Below are 24,000 nucleotides of genomic sequence, written 5' to 3'. Positions count from 1 at the left end.
ATATATGGTCTAAATTCATCACAAGATTGTATTACAAACAGGATAGTTCTTTGCAACATCATTCAAGATGATTTATAGCTATAGAAGACTCAGGCAAGAAATCAAATCTGATATTTTTTTTTTTACAAAAAAAGTGACCTTAGATTAATTTGGTGTGCCTTCTGATCAATGTCTTTTATGCAATGCGAATGTATATGCTCCACAAACTTGACGTATTTAAGTAGGCCTACGTTTTCTTAAGTGTTGGGAAGTAAGATTGTAGTTTAAATGCAAGTATTTAAGTAGGCCTAGATATTCTTCAAATTTTTTAAAGTCAGATTTTGTTTTCGTTTTTAGAAATTTTTTTTTTCTACCATCAAACCAGCATATAGAAAATTTTTGGAAACGATAGAAAACAGTATGAATAATGAATACAAACCTAATTTGCAACTTTTTTTTTTTTTTTAAATAATCCTTTGTATATTAATATAACGTGTCTTGATAATCAAGTTTTGATCTTTCAAGTACTACATACAACAAAAACATTTTTCTCAACTTAGGTCTTCGGATAATGTAGAGAAATCTCTTTCATGAATATCCTAGATTTTTTATTTTAGGCTATTTTCAATTTTTGTATCTTAGATGTCTAATGTCCCTGGGGATTTCAAAGATTGCATTTAATTTTGTTATTTTTTGTGAACTTTCCCCTAAGTTTTGATGGTTTTGAAATTGTGTAGGCCTTTGATAGAAGGCATTGGTGAAGGCGCATCAGACAACCGTCCCCTTAATGTAGGTATAACAGTGGGAAATAAGTAGGCTTCATATTTTTTTTCTTTTTAATTATCAACAATGGAATTACAACCAACATGAAACCATGTAGATTGATGATAAACTAGGTAAATTTTTGGGGGGTGGGGGTTGATTACCAGGACTTTTGAAATATAACCAACATAAAATTATATACAATGATGATAATCTAAGTCCATATTTCTAATCTACAACAGTGTGTTTTTTGAGTAATGAGAAATTTCAAATACAGGGTGCGCCTGGTTCCCCAGGTCTACCAGGACCTCCAGGTCCAAGAGGCTTCCGTGGTACAGAGGGTATCAAGGGCCAGAAAGGAGAACCTGCAATTGGACCTTTCCCAGCTGGAAAAGGTGAAAAGGGCGAGCCTGGACGTGATGGTAGACAAGGACCACAGGGACCCCCTGGGCCCCCAGGGAGAAGAGGAGAAGATGGCTTACCAGGACCCCAGGGTTTGAAGGTACGCGTTGAATGAGAATTTGCACTTCATTTACCCTATGGGCTTTTCGTGTTAAACAGGCTGGCAAAAGTCTCTCTTCATAGTATATATTATTGCAGGTCTATTGTAACGTTACTGGTCTCAAGATATTTGATTTTTTTTCCCATTTCTTTTCATATATAGTTTATTTATTCCTTTATTTCCTTTCCTTACTGGGCTAAGTTTTTTATGTTGGAGGCTTGGAGCCCTTATGCATATAACATTATTATGTTGAAGAGGCTGACATAAGCCTGTTTTCATAGTTTTTATTATGACAGATCTATTTTAACGCTTTTACTTGAGATATTTTATATTGCATCTCATATAGGTTGTTCATTTCTCTTTTTCCTTTCCTCACCAGGCTATTTTTTCCTGTTGGAGCCCATGGGCTTATAGCATCCTGCTTTTCCAACTAGGGTTGTAGCTTAGCTAGTGATAGTAATAGCATTTGACATTTTTCTTTGACATGTTCTAAATAATTTTAGATTCATTACTAGATAAAAGGGTACTGTATTGTAAGAATTTTTTTTTTATTAAATGTATAGTTTTTTGCATTCATATTTGCAAGTGACTGGTACAAATTAATAACGTTATTCCCATTACATGGTAAAATCAACTTTCATATGATGCCCTTATCTTCAATATTAATATTTATCTTAGTTGAGGTGTTATGCACAACACACTCATTAAGAACCACTGCAGAAATAATAAATCCTGTTGCTAAAGAGATGGGCAGTATGTAACTCATACTTAACAAAACATTTTTACTACTTTTTAGTAAAGTAATATTTTGTCTTTGGTTCATGGAGATATTGTTGAGAGAGAGATGTGAAAACACCTGTCAGATTAGTACTGTACATTGCTAGAGCAATTCAGATAGTGTAATGATTCATCACTAATTCAGCCAAAATGTGAAATGATTCCTCGTTAAGGGTCTTAAGTTTGAACTGTCTGCTTTTGGTATGATTTTATACACTTCTGTAATTACTCATTTGATTTTATATTGACATTTCCTGATGTATTGATTTGAGAAGTTTTCCCAAGTTCTAATAGTTACAAATTTACTGATCTTTTTTTTTTTTTATCTATATTTGTTATGTGTGGCTATGATTATCAAGCAACATTTCTAGGTGCGGATTAGTCTAATGCCTTGTTGTGTTCTTAACACATCAAACCCTTTTAAAATAAACAGTCGGTAATATATTTTATAGATAACTTTTAAAGATTTGTAAAATTCTTCTGCAGGATGCAAGGAGCATAAAAGATTTGCCTGAAGCTATTGGCTAGACGGAGTCTCTTAGACCAGTATAGACGCTGACTGGTGTGGCCAGAGTCTTGAGAGTGCTACTTAAGCCTTTTATTTTTTATTCCACAGGGTGATCGAGGTTATCCTGGTGAAAAGGGAGAAAAAGGACCCATGGGTATAGGATTTGAGGGCCGGAAGGGGGAGCCTGGTGAGAAAGGTGATAAGGGAGATGCTCAGAATTGCAATGGCTTCGCTGAAGAAAAAGGATGTACTTCAACTGTTTTGCCCGTAAGTAATACTTACTCTCCTTGCAAATCCTAGTACCAATTTTCATTATGTAAACATGCATTAACAGCTGATTTAAAAGAAAATACACTCCTGATATAGTTGTTAAATATTTTAGAGTAATAGCTAATTTAAAATAAAATTTACCTTTTTTTTATAAAGTAATAGATATTTTAGAGTAATGCTAATTTAAAAAAAAATATACAGTCATTTTGTTAAAGTTGTTAGATATATTAGAGTAATAGCTATTTTTTGAAAAATAGTTATTTTGATAAAGTTCAGTATTTTAGAATGATAATACAGTATAACTGATAGTAAGTAATACTCTCTCCTTAGTGCAAATTTTAGTATGAATTTTCATTAATATATACATATGAATTAATAGCCTAGGCTGTCTTTTTTGTTAATATTTAAGTACAATTTGTATAGGCATTTTGATAAAGTTATTAAAGATTTCTTAGTATAATACAGTTATCTTTTCACAGTAATTTTGATAACGTTATTAAAGATTTTTTAATGTAGTAAAGTAATCTTTTTACAGTAATTTTGATAGTTATTAAAGATTTTTTAGTGTAAAAAAGTAATCTTTTCACAGTCATTTTGATAAAGTTATTAAAGATTTCGGAATGATAATACAGTATGAAATACTTCACAGGGTAAAAAGGGAGACAGAGGCGTTCCTGGCCCACAAGGACCCAAAGGAAATAGTGGACAGAAGGGTGACAGAGGACCTAAGGGTGAACCAGGCCCCATTGGTGAAAAGGGTTTGCCAGGATCTGTAGGAGCTCCTGTAAGTGTTTTACTATTATAGGTTAACCATTTTCTTAATTATTATACAAGAACAACAAACGCTGCTGTTTCTAGACCAATGCAGGACAAACACCTCAGATATTCCACTTCATGTCTGGAGTTTGGCCATTTCATCACCACGTTTGCCACTGCAGATTGATGGTGTGAAATTTTCATTTGATCGCTGACAGTAAACGAACCTAGTATGGGTGGCCTTGATCATAGCGGTACGCAAAACCTTTCACTATGTTAAGGTATCCCTACTCAGAAATGGGTTGATTATTATTATGCTCTGGTGAATCCATTAATACCTCTAGTGAATTTATTAACATCTTAAGTTACAAATGAGCTGCATTTCTTTAAGTCACTTACATATGCTTTAATAAGGTTATCTGAAGTTATTAAGTAAGAGCATAATAGTTTCCAAAAGTATACTCAAATTCTGATAATGTAATTGTTATTATTTGTAACATGTATAGCTATATTTTCAATATTCACAAGTTTTCCAAATACAGTACATCACTATACAATATCTCAAGGTTGAGTATTCACATCTCTTAATTCATGCAATTTTTAAGATGTCATTTCTCGAGATGGAATTTTCACATCTTTTAATTTCTGCAAATTTTAAGACGTCATTTCTCAGGGTGGAACTTACAGATTTTTTAACTCCTGCAAGTTTTAAGATGTCATTATTTTCTCAAGATGGAATTTTTAGATTTCTTAATTCCTTCAATTTTCAAGTCTTCATTTCTCATGAAATTTTCACATCCCCTAATTCCTGAAAGTTTTAAGACTTCATTCAGCTCCAGAATAACTAACCACATATGATTTTTTCAGTTTGAAAATCAACAACAAGATCATTACCTTTGCTATCTGTTGTTAATTAGTTGAAAAGAAAGAAAAACATAGGAAGAAGGGACTGTAAAGTTATCAAACTGTTGAATGAATTCAGTTATTGTTTTTCATCTTCCTAAAAAGATTTAATTCAAATTCTTTGTTGCATTATTAGAAGGCATTGGTTATTTTTGAAAAGTTAATTCTGTATACTGTAAATGATTTATACCTATTTTATCACTAAATGTCCTTCTTAAGAGCACTAAACATTCAAACTGCTTAAAGTATTCATTTTGTTTTGATAGAAGTTAAAAATCCAGATTTATCCTTCAACTTGAAAAACTAATTACTATATTTGAAAGTTACGCATCTGACAAACCAAACTTCACAAAGGAGGTTTGCTGAACAATTTAATTTCAAAAAGTATAGTTTATATATGAAAGATCTATTTTTTTAATGTTTTTACTGTTCTTAGTGTTTTATTTTAGTTCATTACTTCTCTTGTAGTTTATTTATTTCCTTATTTACTTTCCTCATTGGACTATTTTCCCCTGTTAGAGCCCTGGGCTTATAGCATCTGGCTTTTCCAACTAGGGTTGTAGACTAGCTAGTAATAATAATAATGATAATAATGATGATGATAATCATAGGGTCGAGAAGGTGTGGCAGGACCCATTGGACCCACGGGGAGTAAAGGTGACAGGGGCCCAGACGGTCTCGACGGTTTACCCGGTTTGAGAGGAGAGCCCGGCTTAGCTGGTCGTCATGGACGTGATGGTGCAAAGGGTGACCGAGGTCCACCTGGACCTTCAAAAGTAAGTTCTGAAAGGTTTTTTTGTTTTATACAATAACTAGTGAGCGCTACGTGTCAAAAATGATGGCTAGATATTTAAATAGATATGCACACACATGCACCCCTCTTACTAGAGCATGACTACACCCTCTCCCCTTACCTGTGAGACAGGGAGAGTTGATTGATTGATTGAAAGTTTTCTGGCATCCTGACATCTAAGGTCATTGATGCCAATAGCTTTTATCATATATGAAAAATAAAAGAGAATTCAATTAAAACCACAAAAGTTAAGAAGTCACCATAATGGTTAAAGTCCCCAGAAGTGACTGGAAATATATATATATATATATATATATATATATATATATATATATATATATATATATATATATATATATATATAATTTTAATAATTTTATATTTGTAGTTTTTACAGATTGGGGATGAACATGGCAATTTTCGAAATGTTTCAAAAATAAATTATGGCCTTTTAATGATGTTTTATGGACCCTGCTGCACACCATACAGTATCTTCACCTGTAATCCCTTATATATATATATATATATATATATATATATATATATATATATATATATATATATATATATATATACTGTATATATATAATATATGTACAGTAGAATATATGCATATATATATATATATATATATATATATATATATATATGTATGTATATATATATATATATATATATATATATATATATATATATATTTATTTATATATATATATATATATCAAGACACTTGCTTTTTATTATATAGGGGAGTTGTTTCCATCATAATTAGATATTTTTCAGTTATCAGAATATCATCTCTTTCATACTAACTTTTAGAACACTGGAACCTGATAATATAATGTAACAATCTCTACTAAAACTGGAATAAAGCTATTTAAAGAATGTTTATAAAATCAAAATCATAATTTTGTTACTTTTAAAGGTGATGTCTTTCCATGTTAATCATCTCTTACAAGATCAAGATAACAGACTCTTCTTTTCTCTTGAAATATTATGAATACTGTATGTTCTCTTTTTGTCCCTGGAATAAAGAGCACTATACACATCTTAATTCATATTTTGAAACATTTTAAAGTCATTTTATGGCTATTAATTGTTTGATCTGTATTGTACTGTACTGGTACAGTACAGTACATTACTGTGCTATATTGTTCTGTACTCTTCACTGTTGTTAGCTTTATGTACTATACTATACTATATTATACTGTACTGTACTGTTAACTAATTTTCATATGAAACCTATTATAATGCAGGGTGGACCACCAGGCCCTGTTGGACCTCCAGGTTTAAGAGGTCTTCCTGGTCCAAAAGGAAAAGATGGTCTGGACGGAATTCCGGGTGGACGTGGACCTCCTGGTGTGCCTGGTGGTCCTGGACAACCTGGTAATCCTGGAAGAGAAGGTTTTCCAGGGCTGAAAGGTGATAAGGGTGATGGTGGACTTCCAGGTATGTATGACTATTGTAATACATTGTTTACCTAACCTTAAAAATAGGAAAACCAATTAATTATGATATCTAAGCTATTTTTTACTAAGTTTGATCACTGGTCAACCTGATTGCATGATGTAGACTGAAGAGTTTGGATCGGGATCTTGTAGCTCAGTGCTAGAGAAGGAATGAAGTAGTTTTTATAGATTAATGGTGAAGAAATAGTCATGAATTAATTTAGAATCATGATTATTAGAACAAGTCTTATCAAAGCATTATTTAAATATTCTCCTTTCAAACATTATGTCAAATATTTACTAACCTTTGAGTAATTTTATGAATGTTTATCAAAGCTCCAGTACTCATTGGTAATTTTGTTTAAGAACTTGAGACTCATCTTCTTTGTAATATCATTTGAAGTGTTCTTGACTTTGTGTAGAGTGTCCTCAGCATTATTTATTCCATTATTATTTTGAATTGCATGCAAGTCGATTCAAGCGAGATTTAAAAACCTTTTTGTTTATATAGTTTGGACATTTTAGTGGACAGATATGTAGGTTTGTAGTGTTAGGTCACTAATGGTACAGCCCAGCACTATTTTTTTTATCTAAATTCTCAAAGCATGCATTTAAATGATAATTGTAGGAGGTTTGCATATTTATGATAATCTTTAAAATATCTATAGGTTTTTAGATTTGTTTACATCGTATATGACTGATGTAAATTAGATAGATATTAATTACATAAACGCATTTAGTGATTATACAGCTAAAAGAATTTTGCATAAAGTTTCTGAAGATGAAAATAGTAATGAATATCCATTGTATTTCAAAAGCTCTTTTCTGAGATCAAATGCAATAAGCCTTTCAATTTTCACAGGTTTACCTGGACTTGAAGGACCACCCGGTCTACCTGGCGAGCGTGGTTTATCTGGAGTTCCCGGACCAAAGGGTGACAAAGGATATGCCATTCCAGTGAGTTAAAGGCATAAAAAGTTTTCTTTATGGATCAAAATGCTTGTATCTATATATATATATATATATATATATATATATATATATATATATATATATATATATACTCCATATATATATATATACTCCATATTTTATTATAGTTATTAAGAGAGTATTGCTTTCAGTGCCCAGAAGGATCTCTGAAAAATTGGTGAAAAAATAGTACAGTATTTGTAAATTTTGGAAAATTAAACATGAACGTAAGCCTAGTGCTTTATGAATTTTGAGCTCAAAGATTAATGAGTCTACTTGTATCAGAAGTATGTTTAGATATATCAATTGCTAATGAACCTTATTTCTATGAACCTCCCCTGATGTCCATATTGCTTCCCTCTGAAGTTTGATATTATCGGCATTTATCCCTAAAAGTAAAATACATTCGGTTTTCTTTCCTTTCAATAGACATATGCACTTTTTCCCTTATTAATTAAAGAGACAATGTATCAGGTACTGGCAATAACCAATGGCTCTGGAAAGCCATACTACAGTACTATAGTTTTTAGTCTCTTTATGTGTCAGCTTATGAACAAACTCCCAACTCCAGATTGTTGAAATTTAGGTTTTTAATTTTTTGGTGCTTTTTGAGATGTTTTGGGGAATTACTAGTACCTACGGCATAGATTGTACAAGAGAATTACTTATGGAGGATCATGAGCTGCATTCTCTTTGTGTCTCATGACGAGGAGAGTATTAAGATTTAGATAACCCTATGAGTTACTGCAATAATAAGAGATTAAAGAAAGGGAAACGTGGTCGAGGAACCTTCCCAGGTGTTGACTTAAGCTTGCTATTTGTTAATTCATTTTATATCTGATAAAGAGCTTTCTTTTCTTGATCATAATCCCCCTTGTTAAAAATTCTAGAACTGAAGAATGATTTATAATGCTTTTATGTTCTCCACTAAATTTATATCTTGCTGGAGAGTTTTTATGTGGCATATTGTTTCCAATATTTACATATTGGTGGTAAGAATACCTGTGTTTTGCATTAAGAAGTAAACTTACGCTATTGTTGTATTTTCTTTATGCAGGTTGGCCGTCATGATGCAATGATGGTTTTTTGTATGAAAAAAACATTTATGTGGTACCACAATCAAAAGAACATCCTAATGTTTCCAGTGTTCATGCATTTAAATGAGTTTCTGAGCTGCTAGTAAAGTGATACAGATTTACCCCTTTCACTTAGGGAACCCCAGGACGCGATGGTACACCAGGCCGCGATGGTATCCCAGGAGCCCGTGGCCCTCCTGGTCCTGAAGGTCCTATTGGTAGTCCAGGTGATAGCAAGTTGGGCATACCTGGAACTCCAGGTGAACCGGGAGGTATTGGTTCCCCAGGTATTCCTGGCAATCCTGGTCTAGATGGAATTCCAGGTAAGCAGTAGCTTATGCACCATTTGTAATGATAACACAAATCTAATTTGTAATTTACTACTAGCAGGAGGATTTAATTTTTGTATTTCTATGAAGGTATTGTACATTTTGTTATTTCTATTTTTCAGTGAGTGAATTATCAATACACAGTATATGTTTTTGCCCACATCTGAGGTTTATTGGTGACCAGTGTAATAATGATCATCCATCTAAATATGTTTAGATATTTTTACACATTATGAGTACAAAATTTTGAAATTTCAGTAAATGCTCTGCTATATCACAAATACATGGAAGACTTTTGTGGTAATTTTCAAAAACAGTAAATAGTTTAGATAAATGGGCTAGTATTCAGTTCTGCTCTACACTATGCAGTATAGAAATACTGCATTGCTTCTATAAAATTTGTATCAAGCCCAATATGACAAAATGTTATTAACTTTTATACTTTTTTGGGATCTTATATATTTTCTTGTATTAAATTTGTCATTAGCTTTTATAATAAATATTGAAATTTAATTACAAGGAATTACGTACATACGTATACCAAGGCACTTCCCCCGATTGGGGGCGGTAGCTGACATCAAACAAATGAAAAAAAAGGGGACCTTTCCTCTCTACGTTCCTCCCAGCCTGACAAGGGACTCAACCGAGTTCGGCTGGTACTGCTAGGGTGTTACAGCCCACCCTCCCCCGTTACCCACCACAGATGAAGCTTCATAATGCTGAATTCCCCACTGCTGCTACCTCCGCGGTCATCCAAGGTGACCGGAGGAAGCAGCAGAGCCTACTGGAACTGCGTCACAATCGCTCGCCATTCATTCCTATTCCTAGCAAGCTCTCTTGCCTCTCCCACATCTATCCTCCTATCACACAGAGCTTTCTTCACTCCATCCATCCTCCCAAACCTTGGCCTTCCTCTTGTACATCTCCCATCAACTCTTGCATTCATCACTTTCTTTAGCAGACAGCCATTTTCCATTCTCTCAAAATGGACAAACCACCTCGACACATTCATATCCACTCTAGCTGCTAACTCATTTTTTACACCCGTTCTCACCCTCACTACTTTGTTCCTAACCCTATCAACTTGAGGTACACCAGCCATACTCCTGAGACACTTCATCTCAAACACATTCAATTTCTGTCTCTCCATCACTTTCATTCCCCACAACTCCGATCTATACATCACAGTTGGTACAATCACTTTCTCATACAGAACCCTCCTTACATTCAACCCTCTATTCTTTACCAATTAATAGAAGAATTTATCTGAGACTTGAATTTGGACCATTACATTTGTAAATTGTATTATAAGAATTCATTGTTTTTATATTTCAGATAAATTTCTTTACATCACTCTATTCTCATTTTCATATTAAGGATTGATTTTATTCTAGTTGATGAAATCCTTTGCAGTCTTTCTTTCTCTAGTGTGTTTTATAGTTTCTGATATCTGACAACTTTTTCTTATGTTACCTTCATTCTTATTTGATAATGTGAAGATCATTTTGTAACTTTCCTAGCCATAAGGCTATTATTGTAATGGAATTGAATCTTATAAGTAAGATTTTGTTCATGAGCAAGCAAAGAACTCAAGATATGACTTATCTTTTCTAGGTCGTGATGGTCCAAAAGGAGATGCTGGGCTTTCATGTGAATGTGGCCCTTGTGACAAGGGTATTAAAGGCGAACCTGGCCCAGAAGGCTTACCTGGACTGCCAGGTCTACGTGGAAATCCTGGCCCAATTGGATATCTTGGAGAAAGAGGTGATGATGGACAACCAGGGCCGCAAGGCTTGCCAGGAAAAGAGGTTAGTAACCATTGTGTAAACTGTATTACTGAAATCCTAGATCTTTAGGAACATTTTACGGTAAGATGTCCACTTGGGAATGCCGGGCCACAAAGTCGTTTTCATACAGGAGAGAGTTTATTGTGGTAATTTTTGGAAGTGGCCCCAAGTACAGTGCTGTATAATTGATTAATGGGCTAAGTTATGTCATTTTAAGTCTATTCAATTGTATATATACTTGTGTGTGTATACTGTATATATATACTGTGTATATATATATATATATATATATATATATATATATATATATATGTATATATATAAGTGTGTGTGTATGTACTGTATGTATGTGTTTATGTATATATACTGTGTACACATTTTAAGATGAAATAACCTCTTACATATACTGTGTACACATTTTAAGATGAAATAACCTCTTACATATACATATACATACGTATATACATACATACATACATACATATTCCATTTGCTTAACTGGAATTTCTAAAAGAAAACACTTTCCAGGGTCCTGCAGGCACACCAGGATTACCAGGTCAAAAAGGTAGCAAGGGTGAAAGGACTGAAGCTTTGCCAGGTCCTCCTGGGCCCAAAGGAGACAAAGGACAGCCTGGACGTCCAGGATTACCGGGTCCCAAAGGACAGCCTGGTTTTACAGGCAGACCGGGTCTTCAAGGTTTTCCAGGAGCTAAGGGCAGTAAAGGAAATGCTGGATTCCCAGGTATGATTACATTGTCTGAATTTATCTTGGATTCTTTAAATGTTAAGATTTAAGCATAAGAAGTTACAAAATGTATCATAACCTTTTATGTGCTATTAGTGTAGTTTTGATAGTACTAACAAGTGAAATAAAGATTTTTTTTTTTATTTCTGTAGTTGTAAAATTATAAGTGAGAATTTTCAAGACTTTAATTTTGAGCTTAGTGAGCTGTTTTTTGTTAAAACAATTAGATATAAAAATAAAATTTTGTTCTGTCATGAATAAGTAGCAAATATTGCAGAGTATTTAGTTAAGAAAAGTAATAAGACTAAAAAAACTTATATAGAAGAAATTTTTTTGCTATCAAAATAAAAAAGTTTGAATATCAGTTATCATTACTCTATGTGGCTAATAACAGACCAGGGCAATGTTTTAGGAAGTATATATGCTCAGCCATGCAAATCTCACATGTTGTAAAAGTGCATTGGCCATAGCATCTTCCATAAAAGATTGTGATAATATATTTCTACAGTGATATAATAAAATTAGGGGTTTGAGCTCTTGCCCATAGAGATGATCAGTTATTGTAGTTTGGCATACACTCTTTTTTGCTTAAATAAGCTCTGTAAGCTATGTTAGTAATATTTATAATAGTGAATTTGCGTTTTGAATAATGTTTATTTATGAAATTAAGTTTCATGTTTTGCAGATACAAGTTATTGACTCACAGAAATCTATTACTGATACACAGAATCTGAATATAGTTAGTGTTACTGTAGATTGGTTAACTATTAGTTAATTGCAATGAATATTCATACTACAGGTAAAAGAAAACGATGGTCAGAATACTGTATTCTGTTTTAGCATGACAGTGACAGAGCTAATTCATGATTAAAAGTAGGGTCCCGAATTAAGCGTGTTCGAATTACACGATTCCCCTTTTCCGCGATCGCTATTTTTCAAAAATAAATTTTCTGTATCTGCGAGGCTGTTCAAAGTTCGCGAGTCAAGCACTACAAAATGTATCAAATCTATTGTCTTTTTAAGTATATTGGTAGCCCTAAATACGGTGATTTATGATAAATGTTACAAAACAATATCAACATTACATTTCATTAACATAATTTCATAATGAATAGCCTATTTAAGGATAAAATTCCACATCAACAATGAAATCAACTGTTAACTGTGCGAGTCCAGCTGACAAAATGTAAACAGAAATGTGGTTACGTTCTCGGCAATCTTTATCTTTCTCCAACCTTACGATAATTGTAATGGTAGTGTTAATGATGGTATATTAAAGCATTATTTTTGTTTAGTACAGTATATTTAAAAGCCTTATTTTCCCCTCTGGGCGTTCAAGGTTTTCACGAGTAGACTGGGTTCGTTTATTGGCAGTGGATAGCCTAAACTTCGGTAACGAGTCGTCAATATTTTGTCATATTTTACTCTCTCTCTCTCTCTCTCTCTCTCTCTCTCTCTCTCTCTCTCTCTCTCTCTCTCTCTCTAGATTTTATTTTACCGTCTACTCTACAAAACCAATATTTGCAAATCAAATGTATACTGTTTAAAATATGACAAAATATTGACGACTCGTTACCGAAGTTTAGGCTATTCACTGCCGATAAACGATAACAAACCCTTTAATGCAAACTAACAGTATCCTTTGATATTCCTCTATATTTATCACGAATTCCTTCTATACCTCCTCAGACACTCTTATTTCAAATATCTAAATTATTCTTATCACAACTAACACCATCTAGTCATTTTCATTCCATTATATCTATTATTCCTCTGGATCTTATTCCCTTTCCTTATTCTGTTTATTCGATGGGATTCGTTTTTCCCTTTACCGTCTTTCAAAATCTATTTTTAGCCACTGGCAACCAAATCCCCCCTTCCCCCGTCTCCTACCGTCTCCCCTGCGAGTCCACCCAGCCTATCTCATCACTCCCCCCACCTTCATCCTCCCCTGTTCTAGGTCTGTAACCTTCTGCGTCATAATATCTCTCTCTCTCTCTCTCTCTCTCTCTCTCTCTCTCTCTCTCTCTCTCTCTCTCTCTCTCTCTCTCTCTCGTTATACAATACAGTACTTACAAATAGATGAAGAAACCAAAATCGGTTTTCTTGAAGTGTCACTTAAATACAAAACGAAAAAATTATACCGTGTAGGCTATACATCCATTTCAATCATAGCTTAAAATACGGTAACCGATTTCGGCCGCAAACCACTATTTTTTAGGAAACACCATTCTATTCCAGAAAATTTTTACTCTTTAAATGTCAATTGCGCTATAATAAAACATGTACTTATGTTGTTAAATTTCGGGTGTGTTTTAAAAATCGAGTATTGCTAACTTATTTTTGTTTTACTTTTGGCTGTGATCACATCAGCTGATGTCTAGCTTCCGCGCGAATACAATAACAAAGAATTGTTTACACCATTTCTTAACTTATTCAAACCATCTATACAGTTAATATTACATAAACACCAATGTGTTATAACCTATCATATTTATTGTTTAGTACTTTAAAACCATCTCTCTCTCTCTCTCTCTCTCTCTCTCTCTCTCTCTCTCTCTCTCTCTCTCTCTCTCTCTCTCTCATCGAACGTTATAGCGGTAACCTAATTGTTCGGTGACTTTAAAAATAGGGCTAGTACTTTCTTCTTTTACCTTTTTTGCAAATGGATCCATAATTGAGGTGGGTACAAGTTGACTTATAACTGAAGTTAGGAAAAGTATTTTGGATATGGAAAGGACAATTATCTTTCGTAACAATTTAGAATTATCGTAAGTTATCACTGTCATTAGCGGCAGTTTGCTGTTGTGGATTAAACGCATAAGGAAAAAAAAATTTCCAGCTTTCCTACGAATTTAGGAATTTATATGGATACGGTAAGTAAAATATTTGTAATAACATAATGTTTACTAAATGTTTTTAATATCATTAGTTATGACTTAGATCATGTGTGTTTAATACATTCGTTTGTTTATTATGATCGAAGATGGAGCGTAAACAAATGGAAGGTTTCCGTTTCAGGCGGCATCATAAAGAAAAACATTTCATAAATGGCATTCATTTCATTTATTTGAAAGTTCTAATAAAAAATAATTAGAACATTGGTAATAACAAATTCAACATATAATCTATACTTGGTAAAATTGCTGTCAATTCAAAAACACAGATGTATAAATGCGTCTGTTTCTTCGTTGTGATCAGAGATAAACGTAAACAAAACATTGGTTGTCGTTTTCTATTGTGCTTTTTAGCGTGTTTAGGAAACGCATGATATAAAATCGCCTTTATTTTGATAATTCTGGATTTTCAATCATACAACAAGCTAGTCTATAGAGTGATGGTTTTGCTATTCACCAGTTGTATTATACAATAGATATGACAAACATTAAAATTTGTCTGTATTTTGGGTTGTGTTATAACGGGAAATATATGGTGTTTACACCTATCCTGGTTGTAATTTTAACCATTTTTCAAGTTATTAGAACTTTAAAGTATATTAAATGTTTTATTTATTTACAAAAACAATTTGATATTATAAAGAAATACAGTATAGTACAAAGAAAGTATTGGAAATGGGTAGTAAACACATTTGAATAGGCAAATTGCTGGTTGCCATGGCCACAATGGAATTATTTCTGTTAGTTGTGTGTTTCGAAATTCGCGATTTTCCATTTACACGAGGTCATTAATCGACCAAATTCTCGCATAATTCGGGACCCTACGTACTAAGTATTATATACCTTGTGATTTTTAATGCACTATGTATGTACTTTTAAAGTATTCTAACAAGTCAAGATAAAGTAACAATTACAAAAAGCAACTTCCAGTTATTGGTCTTTAATATGGAAGAGGTGTATAAAGTAAAAATTGAATTCCATAACTTGTAAAAGCATTTCATTATGTGAATTCTTGAAACATTAATAGTCTAGCTTACTAGAGGAAATGAGGTCAACTGACAGAAAACATCTATTAGCCAAGGCACTGAAAACAATAAAGAATTTAGCTGTGGGCTGTTGAAATGCGAAGGAAATTGATAAATAAGATGTAAAGTATATATATATATATATATATATATATATATATATATATATATATGTGTGTGTGTGTGTACACATATGTACTGTATATACCATCTGTAATGTATATTTAATGCATACTGTATATATATATATGTATATACAGTAAAATTATATATGATAGTAATATTAGTGATAATGAATTTGAATATGCTGGCCAGGGTTGAGATGTAAATTACTTAATTCTTAAACTTACATTAAAGCAAAATTATTTTTCAGGTACCCCTGGGAGAGATGGTATTAATGGGCGTAAAGGTGAATTAGGCTTTTGTGAACCTGGTCAGCCTGGCGAAAAGGGTTTTCAGGGAGAGAAAGGTGATGTTGGACAACCAGGATTACCCGGGAAGTCTGCTGATGACCCAGGATCTCTAGAAAATCTGAAAGGAGACAGAGGACCAAGAGGACCCGTAGGATTAAAAGGAGATCCTGGATTACCAGTGAGAGATTAATATTTTCACATCGATTGAGTAGTCTAGATAATTTTTATCTCCTTTTAAAGACAGATCAACTGTACTATAATTTAGCTAACTTAAACTTAATGCTACATTCATGGTACAAATGTAAATTTACATAAAAGTAAATTCCATGTTTAGACTTGCCATCAGGTCATAATGTATTTTAATTTTGCAAGTAAACTAATTTGACTTACTACAAGAAAACTTATCCAAGCCATTAAATTCATAGGGTCTAGGAGGAACGCCAGGACCAAGAGGTCCCCCTGGTCAAACTGGACTTCGAGGACTGCCTGGCCCAAGAGGTGAAAAAGGAGATATTGGTCCTATGGGCTTCCCAGGAGATGGTGGCCAACCAGGACAGCCAGGATTCCCTGGGCGTCCAGGAACTAAAGGTAATTATTTTTTTGATTTTGATCTCAACTTGGTTTTTCATTTTATTATTATTAGCCAAGCTACAACCCTAGTTGGAAAAGCAAGATGCTATGAGCCCAAGGGCTCCAACAGGGAAAAGTAGTCCAATGAGGAAAGGAAATAAGGAAATAAATAAACGATATGAGAAATAATAAACAATTAAAATAAAATATTTTAAAAACAGTAACATCAAAACAGATATTCCATATATAAACTGTGCTCAGAAACTTTGGTTTCTAGTACACTATGAGGCACTCATCTAAGCTCCATATAACTGGTTTTAAGAAACCAATAATTTTGAAAACAGAGGCCATTCCTAGGGCCAAGGGAATGGTGGTATATATTAGGACTGAGTACCCTGCTTCTTTCCTGCTATGAATGTAGATGTCGTGAGATTCAGGTAATAAAAGTTTGTGGCAAGCATAACAACTTCAATTTGTGTTTGATCCTCCGGAATCCAGACATGGATGATTCTATCTTTGATTATCTTCTTACCATTATGGCCAAGATACAAAAAGATGATATTTTGCTTAATAGGAAACAGTTCGTAATGTTTTATCAGCCTACTGATTATTAAAACTAATTTAGATTAGGAAAAATTAAGACAAATTTATACAGCTCAGTGTGGAAAATACAACTTTCAAGGCACAATATAACCGTAATTTAAGATTTATGCAAAAATAGAAATATCTACCATCTAATATTTTCCATGCTACAAAATTAGAAACTAGTTTATGTAAAACAACATTTTTTATATCATACTTCACTTTTCCATGGTTTTCTTCATTTTGCATAATTTTATGTGTCACTATTAATTTTTCCTAAGTTTAAATTTCAGTCTTTAAAGTAACCATAATTTTATTTTGGTGTAAGACTTTGAGAGCTTATATACAACACAGTATATAATTATCACAGTAGAAAAGAAAACATCTTGATTTCAATGCAGATGCCCTTTGTATTTTATTGGCGTGTCGAAGGCCTCAAGATTATGTGAACATTGATGACATTTAGAATTCAAAACCTACTTTTTTATGCTTGAGAAATAAAGTTAAACAAACCTATCTGGGATTTGGAAAAATACCTTTTAACCAAAATGATTAAAGATGGCAGCTGAGACCTGGTGTTGGCTTTATTGTTACAAAATATTCAATGTTTACAGCTCTGTCCTAACAGAACATCAATATTTCAGTTATTTAAACATTCAAATTCTTATGAAAAATGCTTGAAGTAATGAAACATGGCATAGAAATGCTTTAGCACCTCAATAATTCAATAAGCAAAGATTTCCAACACATCTCTGTAACCAGTTTGAATATACTGTACATACTGTACAATATACCGTATTGGCTTGTGTAAGATTTGTAATATGCAGACCATTTTTAGATACACCGTGATGTCTTAAAAGTGAGATCTGTAGATCTTCCACATTGAGATTTATTGTTTAGAACCAAGCGCAGTTAATCCTAGTAGTTATGTGCAAAACTGCTGATTTATAATATAATATTACTATTTCTTGTAACAGAGTTAGTTGTTTGTAGCAGTTTTAAAACACTAATTTTGTTATTAATCCTATTTCCTCTTTCCCACCCTTATCCATACATTAAGGGATCAGTTTTCTAATGCGTCCTTGCTAATGCCTTCTATCAAAGGCATCCTTTACCACTGTTATATAAAGTGTGCTAATACTCTATCAATTTTCCAGGTGATAAAGGAAATGAAGGCCGACCTGGTATTGGTAGACCTGGTGTACCTGGTTTTCCAGGAACCAAGGGAGAACAAGGTCTTCCTGGTTTACCTGGGAAAACTGGAAGTCCAGGAGAGCAAGGTAACTATTCTTCTGAATCTACTGGGATTTGGTATTTCTTTTTATCATATTCTAATTACAAATTGTAAAGTAAATATAAACTTGATATAAACCTAGATAGTTACAGATGAGAATTATTAGGCTAAATCATTGTCAAGGCTGAGCCAGCCATCTTCCAAGGAGGCTCCTTTACCCAAAAACTTGTACTGATATCATTATTCTTTTCTTGAAATTATTAATCAAAGATTCAAGTGTCCTTCATCCAAACTGTTTCAGACCTTATAATCCTGGAGGAGGTACTAGTCATTTTTCAGGAAGATGTTATACAGAAATCTTATCAGCTCAAAGAGAATTCTAGAGCTCTGGGGTATAAAAAAAAAAAATACCATTCTACCTCTGGAATGTGATGGTCTAGTTGATGCATCGTTTTAACAGCAATAGATATTGCATATTTTTTTATCTATCACATGTGTATGATTCTTAAAAGACTTTTGATTATAATACCAGATGTCATCAAGTGTTCATTCACTTTATTTGATTGATCAAGTTTGTATATGAACTGAAACTTTATATACAGGTATCGGGATGTAGGCAACATATTTTACTTGGGGTTGCTTGAAGAAAAATTTATAGTAAGGATTAAGAGAAAAATGTTGGGCTCTTTCTCAAAAGGGAGGGAAAGATCCACTACAGGAGTAAAGGAGGCTTACTGAATCAAATCAAACATACAATCTAAGAGTAGGAATTTTTCTTTTTCTTTAAATTCTTTTCATCTGGGGAAAACATTAATTTTCTTTTTTCATTAGCTGGTGCAAAATTATTAAGTTCAACTAAATAGAGTAATAGTAATTTTGTTTATTATTGACATTGTATAAAACTACTAGAAGTTACAAATTTACTATTAAATTGGGCTTCTTTTACCTTGTTAACAGGTCTACCAGGTATGCCTGGTTTAAAAGGTGATCTGGGACGTCCTGGTCTTGATGGATTGAATGGCATGAAGGGTGACAAAGGTTCCACAGGGCTACCTGGCCCTATTGGTCAGCCTGGACCAAGAGGATTACCTGGCCTTGATGGAGAAAAAGGTTTGTTAATTAAATTTCATTTTCAAATCTTATGATTTATGCTATTATATTTTTTATAATACAGTATGTAAATTAGAAGCTATATCAAAGGATCCTTCTTATTTTTGTTTTTTATAATGTATAAAATGTTAGAAGCTATTCCATGTGATTCTTAGATTTTCTTTTACCGTTTATATATTTTGATTTTACTTTAGTCTGTTTTTTAGTAAATTGTAGTTTGATAGTTTCTTTAATCTTTGATATTAGATGCATAATTCCCACAGCACTAATTTATTAAAACTATTCTAGATTAATGTAAGGTTTCTTGTACAGAGAATTCTGTGTTTTATTTTATAGTTTATTCTTAGCTCAGGTAACTGAAAAATAGGGATAATTGCTAATCTTCATCACCCAACAAATTGAAAGTGAGGAAAGTTGAGTATCCTGGATATTTTATGTGTATGAGGTCTTAATATCTTGAAAAAATGTTTTAACATATTCTTATGCTAAATTTAATTGACTCTTCACTTAAGATTCAACCCTTTGAACCATAACCCCTTGCCAAATGATTTGGCCCTCAAGCACCAAAGCTTTTCTTTGGATATGATACTTAACTCATCTTAGCACCAACTCTGTACAAGATAGGACTTTATAGCATTTATTATTTTATAGCTCATTACATTTTATAACATTTATTATTGTGTAGCTCATTACATTTTATAACATTTATTATTTTAAAGCTCATTACATTTTATATCATTTATTACTGTATAGCTCATTACATTTTCCATTGATATGCAATGTTAGACTTTTTGAATTATCATATTATACATAACCTGAATGTAAGTTAAGTCATATTGCTTTGAAGGGAGCAATTCTCACCCGACGTAAAGCACAGTACATCATATGGCACTCAAAGGATTAAGAGTATGCCTTTATGCTTTCCTTATTTCCAATAGGTTTAATGTTATTAAAGAAATATTTTTCATTAAAAATCTTTTATAAAAAAAGAAGGCCCTTTCCGTCAATAGGCATGGGAGGAGATGATGGTGATCTTTTATAAAGCAATTTGTTATTTAAGATACTCCATTTTTAGATTTGTACAAATATGTAAAATGTTCCTTTATAGAATTCTTTTGAGTTACAATATTATCTGTTGTAAAGTTTCTTCGTGTCAAAATGTTTTTGTGTAGTTTTGCTGTGGTTGGTAATATGTTAGAAGTGTGACAGGCCAGTTTTCAAGTTTATCTCCGTAAATAGGTTCGTCTGGACCTGTTGGACCTCCTGGACCTGTTGGTGTTGTTGGCTTCCCTGGCGAAAAGGGAGATCCTGGTTTGCCAGGCCTCCCTGGTATTAAAGGCAATCCTGGACTCCTAGGACAACCAGGTAAGTGAAAGTACAGTAACAAGTGTGCCATTCCTATAATATCTGAAATTGCTCGTGTTATGTACTTCCGCAGCAGTAACTACAGTATTTTGAGGTATTTAAACTACCAGTGTTACTTGTCATTACAGGAGGAGATTTCATATAAATTTCTAGATTTTGGTTTTGATATTACTGTTTTAGGTTTTATGGTAATTACATTTGTAAGTTATCCGGTTTTCTTAAAAAACTTAATTTAAATGTACTACCGTCATTTTTACCTTAGTATGTGAATAACATGAGCTAAGATATATTCATAATCTTTATCTCAAATTCTTTATTTCATAGATTGTTGTTGAATTTACAATAGTGGAATATGCCATAGAATTTTACTTAGAGTGAAATTTTTTTAGTGAAATTTAGATAGGGGAATTTTCCCTATTTGAATTTACCCAAAACCCCTATCAATACTACCTTTGAACAAGAGCACAGTTATCTGAGATGTTTTAGTTTTTACAGCATTTTGTACAAATTTTTGTTTCATTCCAATTTTTCTAGGTACTCCTGGTAGACCAGGGCTTGATGGAGCTCCAGGCAGGGATGGAGCTAAAGGTGATATTGGTCCACAAGGTTTATCTGGTAATCCTGGCCAACCAGGCCGTGATGGACTCCCAGGTCCTCCAGGCGCTAAGGGTAATCCGGGTCTTAGTGGTAGACCTGGAGAGACCGGCGTACCTGGCAGAGAAGGCCTCAGAGGAGATAAAGGAGAACGTGGACCAATGGTATGCATTTTCATCTTGCATTTTGTCCTTTTTTCATTTCATGAATGAAATGGAAGGCTTGTTATTATTACAATAAAGGTAAAAGATACTTGGATGATCTAAGACTGGTAATGTATGCTTCATATCCTGGTGTCACATTATTGTTGCTTATCTGTATGTATGGACATAGAGTGCCCTCTTGTATGTCAAACCATGAAACAAAGATATGCAATAAGCTCAGTTGGTAGTGTGTCAGTTTTTCACTACAATCTAAGGAATGATATTGTGGTTCACTGTCACTGTTAACGTTTTAGACCTATGCTTTTAAGCATGTGTGATTTAGATTTTATTCAGTATCAGTTTTTGTGTACACTACAGTATTTATTTGAATTTTGAAACTAGTGTCTAATCAATTTATAACATAATTGAAGATAACGATGAGAGAAAATCAGTTGGTTGTAGCTCAGTTAAGTTCTTAAACAATTTGATCAGATTCGGGAAAATTAAAGTCAGTCAGCAATTTTGTCTTACTGCATATCTCATACCTGTATAGTTTTGAAACCTACAGTTGCTTTGACTTTCTTTAGCTTTCTTCGTGCAAGGTTGCATCCAACTGTTAAAGATGACCTATTTTCTGCAGTTAGATACAAACTAGGATTTTCCAAATGTAATGCTGTGTACAGTACTTTGATTTTATATTGATATAGAGTTATGATAAAAGTTTGTTTCACAAATATTTCATAGGATGTTGTGCAACAAGATTTAAATATGTTGCCATCTTATGGGAATAAATAGTTTTTCTTTTAAACTGTTAGTAATTTATGCAAGAAAAATAAGAAATATCCGATAATGATAATTCTGTAAATTTATCATTTGTGAAAAGATTAATGCTCAAAGTACTGTAGCCCCACTGTATTTTGATTATGATAATATTAGCACATACATCAAAGTGTAAAATCATTTAGTGGCAAATATGAAATATCCTAATTTAGTGGTAAATATAGAATATCCTAATTTAGTAGTAAAAGTTTTGCAAATGTTATAAACTAGAATTACACCAACATTAAAAATTTGAAGCTCATATGTAAAGAATTAATAATCAAATGAGATTTTTCTGATAGCTTTGCTTGATTTATTAGAAGGGAAGAGGAGTTTGAGGATTTTGCATTTCTTACATTGGCCTGAGTTATTGGATTAAATTGTCAATTCCAATAGTTGATTAAGTTTGGCTGTTTTATCAGTATTATATTATTTTTTTTTATACATTGGCCATTCAGTATTAGTGCTGTTAAGAATTTAGTATGTTTTTGCTTACGTGTCTATTAGGAAAAATGTTTGGAATCCAGTATACATTTGCTTCTTGGGAGGAAATTTTCCTAAGAAAACTGTTTCAAAGGGCTTTGCTACACCCTTTGGTATCATATTTTATCAATAGGTATTTTATTTGAGGAAACTGATACCATTCAGTCAAGTCTCTATTTGTCTGCAATATTCTTTATTATATTACAGGCCTCACTCACTGTAATCCGAGAACAATTATGTCTTCACTCTTTTCTCTAATGTCTTGTTACATTATTTTTACTACCTATAACGCTAATAGACAATCTATAATAGATTTTTTGTACAATATTCAAGCGTTATCATTAATATTTCCCCATTCGCTCTCGACTGAAAAGATCATAGATTTGTCTTTGAAAGACTGTCCTATTCATAGTTTTATTCTATATTGAATCATGAAACAATTGCTTTATCTGCCTGATCAATGTTTAGTGCTACTTGGAATGAAAATATATGATCTAGATGTATTGATGTGAATTATAGATTTACTATTGGGTCTTAATCCAATTTTTGAAATGTAGATAGTAAGATTATTTTGTTATATAGCAAGGAAATAGAATATTCTTATTTTTTTTACAGTTGAAAATGTTTTATTTTTAAGTTATCTAAACCAGCTTATTCCTTTCAACTTGGTTGAATTTATAATTTAGTTAAATAACTATAACTAACAGGCATATGTATTGTTTTCCGTCATGCTTCAATATTTGATTGTTTCAAAAAAATAAATTGATGTATTTCAGGGACCTTCCGGTATCCCTGGAGCTGCTGCTGATAAGGGAGAAAGAGGTCTACCAGGTCTAAAAGGTGATCGAGGATTAGACGGCTTACCAGGTGGTCCTGGTATTCAAGGACCACCTGGTCCTAAAGGTCGAGATGCATTCGGTCCACCAGGGGCACCTGGAGACAGAGGCCCACTAGGTCCTCCTGGCTTACCAGGGAGAGATGGACAACCAGGCCCAAGAGGAAGTGATGGAGTTGTTGGATTCCCAGGTTCCAAGGGTGACAAAGTAAGACACAGTTGAGAAAATAAGTACAGACATTATTGAGTTACTTTTTCTTTACATTATTTCAAATGATTCTTTTAACCTTCTTACACACATATACAGTATTGTAATATTCTGT

General features: G+C 33.0%; 1 protein-coding gene across 1 annotated transcript in view; it reads left to right on the top strand.

Annotated features, from left to right (window-relative positions):
* Col4a1 (Collagen type IV alpha 1) overlaps window positions 1–24,000 on the top strand; it is a 202,301-nt gene that overhangs the window by 164,280 nt on the left and 14,021 nt on the right. The window contains exons 7-22 of the mRNA XM_068385530.1: window positions 1,019–1,243; window positions 2,637–2,795; window positions 3,448–3,582; window positions 5,069–5,233; window positions 6,507–6,699; window positions 7,561–7,655; window positions 8,883–9,069; window positions 10,690–10,883; window positions 11,391–11,604; window positions 15,903–16,120; window positions 16,368–16,530; window positions 18,252–18,374; window positions 19,286–19,438; window positions 20,678–20,803; window positions 21,338–21,561; window positions 23,619–23,885. Of these exons, the coding sequence (XP_068241631.1) occupies window positions 1,019–1,243; window positions 2,637–2,795; window positions 3,448–3,582; window positions 5,069–5,233; window positions 6,507–6,699; window positions 7,561–7,655; window positions 8,883–9,069; window positions 10,690–10,883; window positions 11,391–11,604; window positions 15,903–16,120; window positions 16,368–16,530; window positions 18,252–18,374; window positions 19,286–19,438; window positions 20,678–20,803; window positions 21,338–21,561; window positions 23,619–23,885 (2,841 nt within the window). The remainder of the gene's footprint in view (window positions 1–1,018; window positions 1,244–2,636; window positions 2,796–3,447; window positions 3,583–5,068; window positions 5,234–6,506; window positions 6,700–7,560; window positions 7,656–8,882; window positions 9,070–10,689; window positions 10,884–11,390; window positions 11,605–15,902; window positions 16,121–16,367; window positions 16,531–18,251; window positions 18,375–19,285; window positions 19,439–20,677; window positions 20,804–21,337; window positions 21,562–23,618; window positions 23,886–24,000) is intronic.

The sequence above is a fragment of the Palaemon carinicauda genome, chromosome 13 (genome assembly GCF_036898095.1).
Source record: "Palaemon carinicauda isolate YSFRI2023 chromosome 13, ASM3689809v2, whole genome shotgun sequence".
Lineage (NCBI taxonomy): Eukaryota > Metazoa > Arthropoda > Malacostraca > Decapoda > Palaemonidae > Palaemon > Palaemon carinicauda.
The sequence above is the reverse complement of the archived record's forward strand: the minus strand, read 5'-3'. Positions and strand labels throughout refer to the sequence as shown.